Below are 13897 nucleotides of genomic sequence, written 5' to 3'. Positions count from 1 at the left end.
CAGTGAAATTCAAAAAGATAACTTAGCAGGGGACAATCAAGGACAGAGAAGTTTAATTGAGGTCTTGGGAATCTCTGCTGGAGCTGAACAAAAACCCAGAAAGACCCCACTGTTGCACGGCCGATTAATCTTTTTAATCAAAGCTGTGTAAAGGGCCAAGATCAACACTGAGTGCTCTGTTATGCAATGGCCTCCATCATCTCCCTTTCACAGCCCCAAAGCCAACAAATATTGTAGATATGGGAAGAAAAGCCCTCAGCCATCCACTCTGGCAGCAGAGCAAATCACGTTCAATTGATCTTCTTGAAAGCTTTAAGAAGCTAGGATGAGGAAAATGGCTGTCTTGACATGTCCACAGCTGATTGTGTTCATGTGTGAAGTCAATATTGATTAAATCAAAGAAGTGACCTGATGAAATATCAACCCGGCTGCTTCCAACCTTATTATCAAGGAGTAATTAGTGTGTCTCTCTGTGAATTCAGCACTGAGGTCTTTATAAAAATGACAACGCCTACTGTAATGAGAGTTTGATGTGCATTATAGTATCATTCTGCGGTGGCCTTTGGAAGCTGAGTAAAACTGAACATGATGACAATACTGGATGGACCACCGTGAAGATCATGCAGAATTCAGCTAATTTAACTTTGTGGAAACCACACATATACCCCAGTTTCCCTATAGGCTGAGTGTCAGTGTCAAGACTGACACTCAGTTGATGTGACTGACACATGATGAAGGAAGGGGCCTAAGGTGTGGAGCTAAAAAGAAAATGTGATGCCTGAAAACACACTAAATTCAAACATGCCCTCCAAGTGTTAAAGTGAGAAACAAGGGTCAGGCAATCTCTAGAAAACAACACACAGTTCAAAAAACTTTCAGCAACAGGTTAAATAAAAACACTGGCTTGTTGAAACAATGTTGAAGTTACTAACAGAGGTGTCAACACTCAAAAATGAACCAAACCAGGTTTTGGTGTTTTTTCCTCACACTTTCCGTCATCCCTCCTCATTTCCTTTGTGTCTACCAGGAGTGCTGTTGGTAAAGGTCTAGTCATCTGTACAGAGACAGCTGTTCTCAAACCTAAAAATAACCCACAATCTGTTGTCCACTCAGAACAAAGCACCCCAATTGCTGTGGAGCAGCCATCTGGGGGAAACCTGCCAAAACTGTTGAAGAGATTCACACATAACATCTAAGAACCTCAAGTCCAGACAGAAGGGACCCCGACGAATAAGGTCAGTGACACGAAGCTCTGTTAAAAACCTGCCAGTTAATCTGCTTTTAAGGACGATGAGATCGATTAGTGCTAAAATTATTAGTCTATGAATCTATTGGTCTATCGACAGAAAATTAATCAGCAACAATTCTAATAATCAATTAACTTTTTAAGTGATTTATCAAGTAACTAAGTTTAAGGAGTTTTTGTTTTCTCTGTTTTATATAATTGTAAGCTGAATATCTTTGGGGTTTGGATTCTTGGTCGGACAAAAAGAAAAGAAGACTTTTCCATGCAGAAGCTTGGGCTCTGGGAACTTGTGACGGCTTCTTTAACATTTTCTGATGTTTTATAGACAAAAGATTCATCAATTAATCGGAAAAATAATCAGCACATTAACTGATAACTATGAAATAATCGGTAGTTGAAGCCCGAGATGGAATCGCTGGGAATTGTTTGTGGTGATTCTCAAAATCTGGGCTGATGGGGCAGAGAGAAACTTAAAAACATCCACAGGTTGTTAGATCAAGATGAAGTCCACTTCTGGGAGAGGAGACAGTTCATCCTGCAGGACTCCGTCCATCAATTCAACAGCTTCCTTTGTCCGGTTCCCTCTGACATCAGCCTCCCTTACTGTCTCTTTGCCTCACTTTCCCTCTCTCTGAACCAATCACCCACACAGGGATTAAAGCTCTTTAGAGTAACACCATAATCAGGCTGCTCTTTAATCTCTCGTCATTTTCTAAACTCTAAAAATGTTATGACTGCAGTAATGTTTCTAGCATCACTCCCAATGATTCCCCTGAACACAACCAAGCAGCTCCCTTATCACACTCAAAAGACAAAAAAAAGAGCACACTGCCGCAGGCCACCGCTGGTGTCCAGTAATCCACACTGCATATACAGCCCTGTAACTACAGTACATATTAAATAACAGGAGTTGAATAAATATTTTAAAATTCAGACTCAAAAGCTGAGGACAAAAACATTTAAACTGTTGCCATGTAAGCCAGCAATAACTTGTTCAAGACATACATGTACATCATTTATACAAAATATCAAGTATAATTATGTTATGTCTAGAAGTTATGGTGGTAGAAGTTATCACTATATTGATGATACATATGGATGATTCCAGTGAATATACATTGTTGAACTGATTAATGAAGGATTATCATAGATGTATTGGCTAAACAGGTACACATGTACTTGATTACTATGTAAAGATGGATTCTTATAGAGTATAGCTACACAAAATGTGGTGCTTGTGTTTTCTCCTGGCATTTTTAGATGCAAAGCCTCTGTATGAGCTGTAGGTGAAACTAACTCACTCACAGGATCACGATTAGCTAGGCGCGCTCCAGTACGTTGTTTGCAGTCACGTGATTCCAATGACGCTTGAAATTCAGAATGAGGCAGGAAGTGAAAAGCAGGATGGAGGAGATGGAGGAAAGCCCGTACTGTGCTAGTTATCGTCCCAGTCTACATGTGTGTGAAATCTGGAATCGCCCAATTCATTCTTAACTTACGGCTAAAAACCTATTTTGAGGTCACAATGACCTTTGACCTCTGAGTCAAGAGCGTCACCTATTCAGTGTCCAACCAACTGTGAAATATAGTCACAATCTCTCCTTCTGTTCCTGAGTTATGGTGGTGAATAAAGGCCAAAAAAGGGTTTTTTCAGAATATTATGATGTCACAGTGAAGTTGACCTTTGACCTTTTGGGTAAAAAATGTCATCAATTCATCGTTGTGTCCCATCTGTGTGAAATGTTGTCATAATTACCACATCAATTCTTGAGTTATGGCCAAAACCGTGTTTGTCAAGGGCGTTGTTAGGTCACAGTGACCTTTGACCTTTGAGTCAAAAGTGTCACCAGTTTATTGTCCCACCAGCTGTTAAATATGGTCATCAATTCTTGAGTTATGTTTCTGTGTTTTTAACCTTTATGTCAGGTTTCTCAGCATTGCTTTACACGCTGATTGGGTTGCAGGATTTCAGGAGTTATGCATTTATATATATTAGTATGATATATTTGTAATAGAAACAACTCAAATAGGTTTAAAATATATCACTATTCTATATTGGGAAATAGAGATTATAAATATTGGGACCTAAAACGCCTGCCTTATGCACATGTATTTGTTCTTTAAAGTCAGGGATGGTTTGGTGTTGGCAACCCTGCTTCAAATTTATAATCTATTTTTTTTTAAGTCTATTTTTCAGCTAGCAATTTGGAGCATGGCTTCACTGACTGACCCCTCTGACACTTTGTACCTCTGGAAGAGCTGAGCAAAAACGGTCCGTTTCAAAAACGGACACTCAGTTCAATACTGTGGAAGAAGGGCACTTTGTCCTTGCAGCTCAGCTCACAACACTAAGAATACAAAGGAGCCCAGGTGGATCCTGGGTGGGGCAGGTTGTGATAGCTCTTTCCACAGGGTAGAGCACAGCTGATGAGAAATAATCAATTATTTAGACTCATCGTTCAGAGTCTGGGCTGTGTCTTTAGGCCAGAGCATCTGAGCCTGTGAAAGCACAGACAGAGTGGAGTGAAGAGCCAATCCACCCACTGTACAGTATGCAAACAGGACCTGCTGAACGTTTCATCACAGCTGAATGATTCTGATTTATTTAGGGAAAGGTCAACCGTGGCAAAAAAAGAAAGAAGGCGGAAGCTTTCCAGGATTGAAATATAAAATATGCTGAATGGTTATGAGCAGATGGATCAACGACTAAAATCAAAAAACAAAAACAAACAAACAATCAACAAACTTCCTCAGCTGCAGCTACGCATTTAAGTCATGACACAATGAATGTGATGTTTATGGACACAATTTCAACTTTTTTCTTTAACACTGTTAAAGACCAGACACAAAGAGACCACTGCAATGCAAAATTGGGCAAGCCAATTTTGAGACTAAGCAAATAAAATCTAAACAAAATAACGTTAAAAACACATCATTATGAGAATTAACATATATGTGCAGAATTTGTATAGATTAATGTTTACAAAACTAATTAGAAAATGGAAAACAGACTATAAGTTTAACCTTGGAAAGTTAATTTGTTGGCTTGATTGGCAACTGATTTATGAGACAAAGACTAAGAAGTCCACAGCAAAGAGACAGGAAATGGTTGGTTAAAATAGTGAGAAGTCAAGTTATTATTATGAAATCAGCAAGCTGAAAGTGATGCTGTGTCTTGTTATATGTTAAATGCATTGTAAAACACAGTTTCGAAAACTTTCTAAGCAATACAAATAAAATATGCACCGGCCTAAGAAGGATGTTGGTGTGTGAATGTCTCCATTTGCAGTTAGGAATGAATGTGTAGTTACAGCCTCATCTTACCTTACTCGTTGAAGTATAAATGTAATCAGCGTTGCACAGAGAGGTTTCAGATTTTAACTACTGGAGCAGTACTTGCATGGCCAATACCCTGAGTATCAGTATAGTTGGAGAAAAGGTCAGATCAGTGCATCCCTACTTGTCAGTGTTCACTGGTAAAAATATTCTTCAGTGTTACATATCTATTCCCCTGAGTGGTCATGATGAAAACTGGGAAATTTGTCTGCAAAACTGCAAGTGTACACAAATTGACCAGAGATTACAAATCAGCATTATTTCAATTTGCTTACATTCACTAAGAAGCTTATCCCATAGGAGATAAAGGGGAAAAGTTCATTTATCGACAAATTATTTGGGGTCTGATCATTCTATAAAAACATAAGCAAGGACAGGAAACAGAGAGAGAGCATGGAGGAGGGCGGCTGGGAAATATACAGGAGGAGATCAGCACATCTATCACTGTCGCTGTGCAAAGTTAAAGCTCGAGTGGAAATCACAGAGTTTGGCTCGCTTAAGACTTCAAGGACACACACACACACTTCCTGTGGGCGGCAGAGGTGATCCGATACTGCGTCTGATATGCAGGCACGGCTTGGCACATTACACCTTGTTCACACCGGAGATAAAAACATCTGTATTGGATGTACGCAGACAAGTTGCAGCTGGACTGTTGGGGCCAAAAGTATACTTTCAAGTACTGTCAGACAGCTTCATCATTTAAGATTATCTTTCAAAGAGGAGAAACCTTACATTGTTCAACAGTCCTCATCAATTTTAACCTTGTCTTTGTAAAAATGTAAAGTGTAGGAACTAACGTGTTGTGAGTGGATTTGTGACTGAAATGTCCGGGTGCCTAGATATCCATGCAGAACCATGATTTGTACTACATGGTCCTGCATCAGGGCTAGCCTTGGAACTGACTGGGGTCTTGACTACAGTCCTGGACTACAAAGGTGGAAGCTGACAACTCTTTCACAAACTACTTGGCAAGAAACAGGGAGGTAAACCTACGTGCATGCTGTCGTGACGAAGAAGCAACACTTACCAGAAACACCCGGTACGCATCTTTCCTCGTGACAGAACCCCAGCACGGGTCTGTATCGTTGTACTTCACACTTCCAGCGCTGCAGGAGTGGTTTCCACTGCACAGGCAAAAACACAAACAAACAGAGCTTAACGTTTAACCCCAACCTTGTGAGATGTTGTCATCTGAAACTGATACACACTGCAGACCATCACCACTGCTCTTTAAATTCACTCTCGTAACAACCTGTGAGGTCAAATGTTTGAGTTTACATATCATGAAAGACCCAATCGGATTAATCAGCTGAAGGAAAAGATAATGCTGTGTGCAGCAGAGGTTGTGAAACCCTGTCATTGTTGCGTGACAGACTGAGCTTCAGTAAAATCATCTGGCTCTGCCCATGCCACTCAGAAGTCTTCAGCTTGTGCCTTCAGGCAAAGCAAACTGCTTCTGAAGTCTCAGTTACGTCTCATGTATTCTTGCTGGAATGTTTGCCAGGTTTGGACCACAGTGGAGGAGATTTTAATATGAGATGACAGCATCAGTGTGCTGTGCCTCAGGACAGGATGAGATAGGCCTGCTTTGTCACAACAACAATTAAAAGAGGAAGAAAATAGAATTTACACTGACTTTTTCCAACTCAAAACCTGACTGTGATTTTATTACTGTAAATTAATTCTCTCCTGAAACAGAAAACGAAGGAAACTGAAAGTTTTACTTATAAATACTTATTGAAGGTAAAGTGAGGGCATTAATAACATAGTGTCCTGATGAAGACCTCAGTCTAGATAATCATTTATCTTTCTGTCAGTGTGCTATGTGTGTGTCTGTGTAAGCTTAGCAAAAGGCAGGCTGGCTTTAAAAAAGAAACTGTAATAAAAAAATCTCAGTGTTTTTGTCAGTTTTGTTTAATTGCAATTCAGGACTCAGGTTGGGTGGACAAAAACACGAACAACTCTCTGATTAGGGTTGGGCTCGGCAAGGAACTTGGATCGTGGATCGAGTTTGGATGCAAAAGTACGGCTTCACACCCAAAAATAGAGCTTTTAGAGAACTGTCTCCAGCCTAGATAAATGTGAAAACAACAGCCGGACGATTTTGTGCGGATGAGGAAAAATGAGATTTTGGAAATTACGTCAAAACCAAGAGGACAACTTTCTGTTGACCAGCTGAGACTGTCTGACCCACTGGTCACTATGTTGGCTGCTTTGTTGTTTCCCGATCTACAGAGTACGACGAAGAACAGATTCAGCCATTATGTTTGAGTGTGGTTGAGATCTTTACAAAAACAACCTACAAACGCTGGTGTCCACACACACTGTTTTCAGATTTACCTGGCTTAGCATGGACATAGTGTAAGTTTATTCTAGTTGACTCTAAACACTAAAGACAGAGAAAGTAACTGAGATAAAATGGTGGCAGTTTATGAAAGATATATTATAATTTCTTTAAAACCTAGCCTTTATGAAATTGCCTGAAACTACAAAAAGCATCACTGTCAGAAACTTTAACTGTCACCACCAGTGTCACTAAAACAACACTAAAGAGGAAATGGCTATTTCTGTGGTCCAGAGTCTGAAGGGCAGAGTCCATAACTATATGAAATACCTTATTCTCACCCAGTCTGGCCAACGGACTTGCAATAAAAATCTGTCTGGAAGCGGGTCAACATGACTCAGACGAGAGCAGCACCGCTAAGAGGTCAGCAGGCCTAAAGGCCACTGTCAGCGAAGCTTTATTGTCTTAATCTTGAGTTCAGAAGGTGACGACAGGACCAAAGTTTGGGAGCAGAAGAGCCGATGAGATGAAGACAGAGGTGCACTGTCTTGCCAATACGTAAAGTAGCAAATGTTCCAAATGTTATTCAAGGAGAACATCTATAAAATCCATCTATATATAAAAGTTTTACTTCACAATAAAACTGAGAATGAATGTGATAAAGTGCGTATATTGGTCTTACCAGGCAACTTCCATTAGTGATATAGGCACAGCTGCTGCGTAGATGGCCAGGTCTCCGTACAGGTAGACTATGATGCAGATGTAGAACATGTTGACGCCAACTGAAAGACAAATATTAAAAGATCAAGATATGAATGACTCAGAGATGTGTGCCAAGTTTGTCTATGTGAAGAAAATCAACAGATTCTTAAAGTAACATGAGGTCAAGAGGTGACGATCAAACACATTTTTCATCTTTATCAGCTGTCCAAACACTTCATGATGAAATATGGTTGATGGACCATGTGCGTCAAACTTTACCACTATGGTGCCATCTCTATTAAAATGCACTCTCATCCACACCTCCGCTCATTACATCCCTCCATCCCTTTTCTGGGACAGCAGCCTGTACAGCAGAGGCACAACTTATTGGTCCAATGAAAAATATTAATAGCATTAATTAAAAAAGTAATCACTCCATGAAGGAAATTTTCCTTGTCAGCCTTTACTCTCCACAGCGACAAGCTCTTAACCATCTGCCCTTTTCTCTCCAGCCACACACCCGACTGGCAGGCCCGACCTGGCTGCCTTTGCCAAGACAAGATCGAAAGCTTTAACCAGCAGACAGATCACCACAGTGCACCACACATCCATCATGCACTTGAATTCTCAGAAGAGGTTCAACCGTCCAACTGGACTCCTCAGCTAATTCATCACTGACAAGGAAATTAGAGCATAGAGTCCATTAAAAAGAAATAAAAAGTGACAGATTTACAGCTTTACGGGCTACACTGATTCTTTTATGAACTACAGGCTGAGGGCACCTATCAAACAGTTAAATTAAGCTGTGACAGAAGTTGAAAACATAAGGAACTGGCAGCCCAGACAACATGCATTCATCTAGTTGTAAAAAAAGCTGTTAACTGATTCACAACGCAGTCAGAAACCAACATTAGAGACCGGAGGCCTACAGAGTACTACTGCAAGTGTAAATTTACAACGATACTAATCAGCCAAAAACAGCAAATCCTCACATTTGAGGAGCTGGAATCTACACTAGATCTATACTCTACAGAGCTGTGGTCCGGTGACCCCCAGGGGTCCTTCGGGGGGGGGGACGACACAATGACAGAATGCATGACTATATCGGTCATGGGTTTCATACACTTTCTGTAATAAAACATCTAAAAGCAAAAATCCTATCAGATGGCGGACCCTGGAACAAAATCTTATCCAAAGGGGGTCCGTGGTCTAATTTGTGTCAGTCATGGGGTCCTTGACATGAAAAGGTTTGAGAACCACTGCTAAAGAGCATGCACATGTGCAAATTGTAACGCAACTGTCCAAAATATTTTACTTTCATCTGTTAATTTGTTGCCAGCCCCCCCCCCTTCTGTCACAACATGAGATGCTCCCGTTTAAATGACTGGATCAGAACTGGGATATTTCATATTCTTGATCAGCCACTTTTCAGCTTTGTAGCTGTGACCAAACAGTTTTGTATTTGTTAAGTGGCTTTTAGGGCTGAGGCTGAGTAAAAACCAGAACTGTATTGTAATATGGGGCCAATAATGCAAGGTTTGCTTCTATTTGCACACCACGTTTAAGGATGTTTATGTGAATCAGTTCAAAAGTTAAAGCCTCGAAACACCAACCCTTCTAGTCCACTCAAAAACTAACACAAAAGTGATTTAACTCGTTACATGAACCAGAAAGTCATATTACAAAACATTTCACTAGCTCTATTTAAAAGCTGTAATATGCATTATATGTAATTTTGAAAGAAACTTCAAACAAATCAATAAAAGCAATTAAAGGACACTGAATGGGGCAATCAACAGAGATGATTGCACTGATTTAAGAATTTTTAAATGTTATGATTCAGCCTTGGGTCATTTCAATTTAATCAATTTTTTGAAAATAGATGCAAGTGATGTGAAAAGTATGACATGATCCATTTTTTTTTAGACTCAAAAGAACTTCTGTTTGCACTTTCTGAAAATATTTCCTCTTGATACACTCTCACCTGGGAGATACTTGATTTGTGGCTACTGATTGTCGCACATAGCCTTACGGTGTTTTTAACATTTGACCTTCATTAAATATTACAAATAAAGGCTTTTGTAGAAAAACATTTTTGTATTTCTCAAAGCAAGGTATTGAAAGTATGGTTTTGGTATCGTATCGAAATCCGGGTATCGTATTGTCAACAGTAATCGACGTTTCCAACAATACCCAGCCCGAGTAATTACAAATGCATTACAAAGTGAACATGAACATGAACAAAGACCAGATCGGTTGCTTTTAGGAGTCATTTTTTGATGGTTCAACTATATACTTTATATAAAGTGCAGCAACAGAAGGGTCTGGTAGTTATTTTCATGCACACTCAAATACAAAGTACAGTATAAGTACTTCTGTAGTGAAGCAAATGATGAAATACTGGTCGGACTCAAGTAGTATGATATAATATGATATTATGAATTTAATATATAGCTCAGGTTCAAACTGGACAGGCATATGTTTTAGGATTAAGGAAGAAGAAGGAAAATGAATTATTTCTCAGTCTTATTTCTCACACTGTCAGCTGAAGAAACTAATCCCTCTCTACACAGCATAATGTCTCCTGTGGCACAACGTTGGACGAGGCATATTAGTGTCCCAGTGGCAGATAGCAGAAACAGGACGTACTGTACTCTGCTGCCGCTGTCAGCAAGCGATAGCAAGGCGAGAGCCCTGCATGACCACAGGGATGCAGGCCTTCACGGCACTGTAACTAATATTTCCCAATTACCCAGAGCCACAGGCAAAAATGCTGCAAAATGGGTCTTCACGTAGGAGCCTGGTCTTTCATGTAGCTGTGAAACGCATCACCATCCATCATCACTTTGCTTCTGACTGACAGCAGACCTGACAACCTCTCTGTGAGCAGTGCATAATATGTGAAGGCCCTTTTATTACCTTATAAAGGGTTTACCAGTAGGGATTTAATACTGTACATTACATAACAGGAATGGAAAAATATCTTATTTTAAGTATGCTATTATAAAAGGTCTGCTTTGACCTCCCCTGTAAAGTGAAATTGTTTTCATTGTGGCATCACACTGAAAGCCAGGGAAATATAATCAAAAGGGAATTTTAACTTTGAATTTCACCTCATTAATCTTTCTCTCCTTACATTCGAATTCTACTTCTTGTGGGAATATCAGAGTGAACTTCTGATGAACTGAGATTATAGACTTTCACAAATCAAATCTAAATTGAGCAAGCCCCGGAGGCAACAACACCATTAACAATGTGTCTCTAAAATAAGTAAAGAGGACAGTACAGAGTAAGAAATGGCCAATTTAGGTCTACCTTGTCAGCACAGATCTGTGTGTGATGCAGGTAACACACTGAATTTCTTTGTCAGTACACGATAACAATAAATCAGTAGTTAACATCATTGACATTAGGGCTGCAACTAATAATTATTTTCATTATCATTCGCGCCTACAAAACTCTGATTGGCTCGGATGTTTTTCCAAACACAACAGAGATCAGCCATACATATTTGAACTGCTGAAAAAACGTCAGAGGTGTGGGCAACAATTCAGAGGTCTGAATCGCAGGTACATTTTTCAGTATGCATTTAATTTGGTCACTGAAGAATTGTAATCAACATATATACTGAGCAGGAATAATAAACCTGTCGCCACCCTCTGGTGGACAAAGTATGTAATGACACATTTCCACGAACATATTTTAGGCATCGTCATACCGCAACTTGTTGTTACTTATCATCCGACGTGTGCCGATACCGATATATCCGCTTTGAGCTGAAATCGAGCATTAACGGTTTCAGACGGGCTCTAATCTTATCGTGACAGCTCACAACATTACCTTGAGAGTGGGAAACGCTGTCATAAACAGCCAATTCAAATCATACAGTACACGTCTGACAGGTGGAAGCAGGCAGTAGTAAAAGGGGAAATACAATGCAGAAATAACACTGGCATAGATGCTGCCATACATTTTCTGAACCACTAATGTGTTTTCCATTTCTTGTTTCACTTCTTTAGGCTTTGGGCAGACATAACATAGCATCTTTTTATCAAACTGCCTAGTAAAAGCCACTTAAAATGGCAATATTATCTAGTTTTTACTACTGTAAAAACATGCAAACACATCTTGAACCCAGAAATTAGTTTCCTGCAAAGCATGAGTCTTATCTGAGCAAAATCTGAGCTACTTGTATTACTTTCTCCCCCACAGCTCCTCACATGCCTCTGACCACCAGGAAGCAGAGTTCAGGTCTGAAAGGACTGAACAGATTCTAAGTTACAACATAAACAGGTCTCACCTGAGAAACAAATCAAGCTTCTTTCCTGGGACTCAACTAATATCTGCTGGGTTGATCATAATTAGCCATTATAACAGAGATGCACAAATTAAAGTGCATTTCTTACAAAGCTGAGGCAGAAAAGCATTGTGGCAGTGGCTTATGGAAAATGATTGGGCTGAAAGCAGAAGCAAACATGTCCATTTATCTTCCCAGTGGCTCAGGCATGCCTGATTTTCATTTTGCCAGTGCTCTCAATGCTCAAGTATGACATTTAAGTAAAAGTCACTGAAGTATTAAAAATGGATGTGCTCGTGTTTGGCTCTCATTAAAGAAAGAAGCCCGGGTTGCAGCGGAGTAAATTACTATTCGCTGCCACGGTCCTCCGTATGTCAGGGGAAGGACGGCTCACGTTGAAGAAACAATCCTGCTGTTTGCACAGCCGCCACGTTAACCACCACATCACATCACAGAGGTAAGAAAAGCTGCGACGAGATGCTGATGCAAGGACAGCGCTCTGTTAGTCTCTCTCTCTTTGTGACTTTAGCCAAAGTCGTCTTCTAATCAACTTTGAAATCATCAATGTGAAGGTTATAGTAACACCTTTCCACAGTGGTGCAGATAAACCAGCCCCCATCAACATTCCTGTCAGTGGCTGCAGGTCAGGCTGATACGATACTCATGGCCTTATTCCAAGCCTGCATACCACTGCTGCCGTTGCCTCGTCAATTTCAGACCAGGAGGAAGTCAAATGCCCTCTGAGTGCCTCTTCAACAGCAGGAGAGATGCCTTTTAATTGCCTGACAGAAAGACAGCGTGCAGTCACGCCTACAGTTTATTATCTGTTACGAGTGGGGAAGTGGTGTTAAAACTGGACTTGTTTGTACTCTTCCTTGTTATTTAGCTCCTTGAACATACGAAGAGCTGAATGCAACTGTCAGTCCAGACTGCAGTTTGCCCTCAGCTGATTTTGTTTTGCTCTGCTTTCCAAGAAAGAGGAACTACTGGTGATCAGATGTCAACATCTGTCCCCTCACACCCATAATCCCTTACAATTTAGGCTTGTTTCCTGGGGTTGGTTTGAATTAAGTTGTCACTTCTAACAAACTGCACAGCCATTCCCTTGGAAGAGGACGAGAATGACATTTTCAGGCATTTTGGTGCAATTGTAAACACTCTAGACATAAATGAATAGCTCCTAATGGCCTGATTGTGTTTATTCTTAGATTTAGCATCTTATTTAAAGTGCAAAACTATAAAATCTGAATGCACACTGACCAAGAGGCAGTGCCAGAATAAAGAATCTATAGCTAGGGCTGCAACTATTTTCATTATCAATCAATCTGCTGATTGATCTTGATGAATCCATTAATTGTCTGCTCTGTAAAATGTCAGAAAATTGTGAAAAATGATTGGAATACATCAACCTGGAGGTTTCCAGGCTGACATTAAAATTGCTTGCTTTGTCTGACACTCCAAAACCCAAAGATATTCAATTTACTAACAGACGACTAAGAAAACCTGCAGATAATTACCATTTAAGGCCTGGAACCAGTGATTTTTTTTTGGCATTTTGTTTAAAAATAAAATAAAAAACAATTACTTGATTATCAAAATTGTTGCCAATTAATGTACTGCAAAATTATTTACTGCAAATTAATTAACTACAATAAATTGCACCAAACAACTTTAATGTAATTTTGCCATTAAATAAAGCAGTAATTAAACATCTACCTTCTTAGTTTTGACATATCATTTGAAGAGCAAAAAAGTCACACTGATCAACAGGCACAATACAGAATTAACAACACACGCTGACATGTGCAGAGTTCATATGTATTGTATGGCACCTACATTTGTGCATCCAGGGACCTGTAAGTTTCCTGACAGTTGTACCAGTCCTCAGCATGTTTTTACATAAATTACCATTAGTCTGAGCATGCAGAGGTCATCCAGAGTCAAGCTACACGAGTCTGTCCTTTCTATTAGTGCTTTCACCTGGCACTGAGTCTGCAACTTTACCTAACACTAATTATGATAATTAACA

The 13897-nt window shown here is 39.9% G+C and overlaps 1 protein-coding gene across 3 annotated transcripts in view; it reads right to left on the bottom strand.

The window, feature by feature from the left end:
* Positions 1 to 13897, bottom strand: part of tmem104 (transmembrane protein 104) — a 59676-nt gene that overhangs the window by 33295 nt on the left and 12484 nt on the right. For all 3 annotated transcript variants that reach the window (XM_044181664.1, XM_044181665.1, XM_044181667.1), the window contains 2 exons: positions 7552 to 7651; positions 5613 to 5709 (listed from right to left, as the gene is read on the bottom strand). In XM_044181664.1, coding sequence (XP_044037599.1) covers positions 5613 to 5709; positions 7552 to 7651 — 197 coding nt within the window. The remainder of the gene's footprint in view (positions 1 to 5612; positions 5710 to 7551; positions 7652 to 13897) is intronic.

Source organism: Siniperca chuatsi, linkage group LG21, assembly GCF_020085105.1.
Source record: "Siniperca chuatsi isolate FFG_IHB_CAS linkage group LG21, ASM2008510v1, whole genome shotgun sequence".
In the NCBI taxonomy this organism is placed as follows: domain Eukaryota; kingdom Metazoa; phylum Chordata; class Actinopteri; order Centrarchiformes; family Sinipercidae; genus Siniperca; species Siniperca chuatsi.
This window is presented reverse-complemented; position numbering and strand designations above follow the sequence as displayed.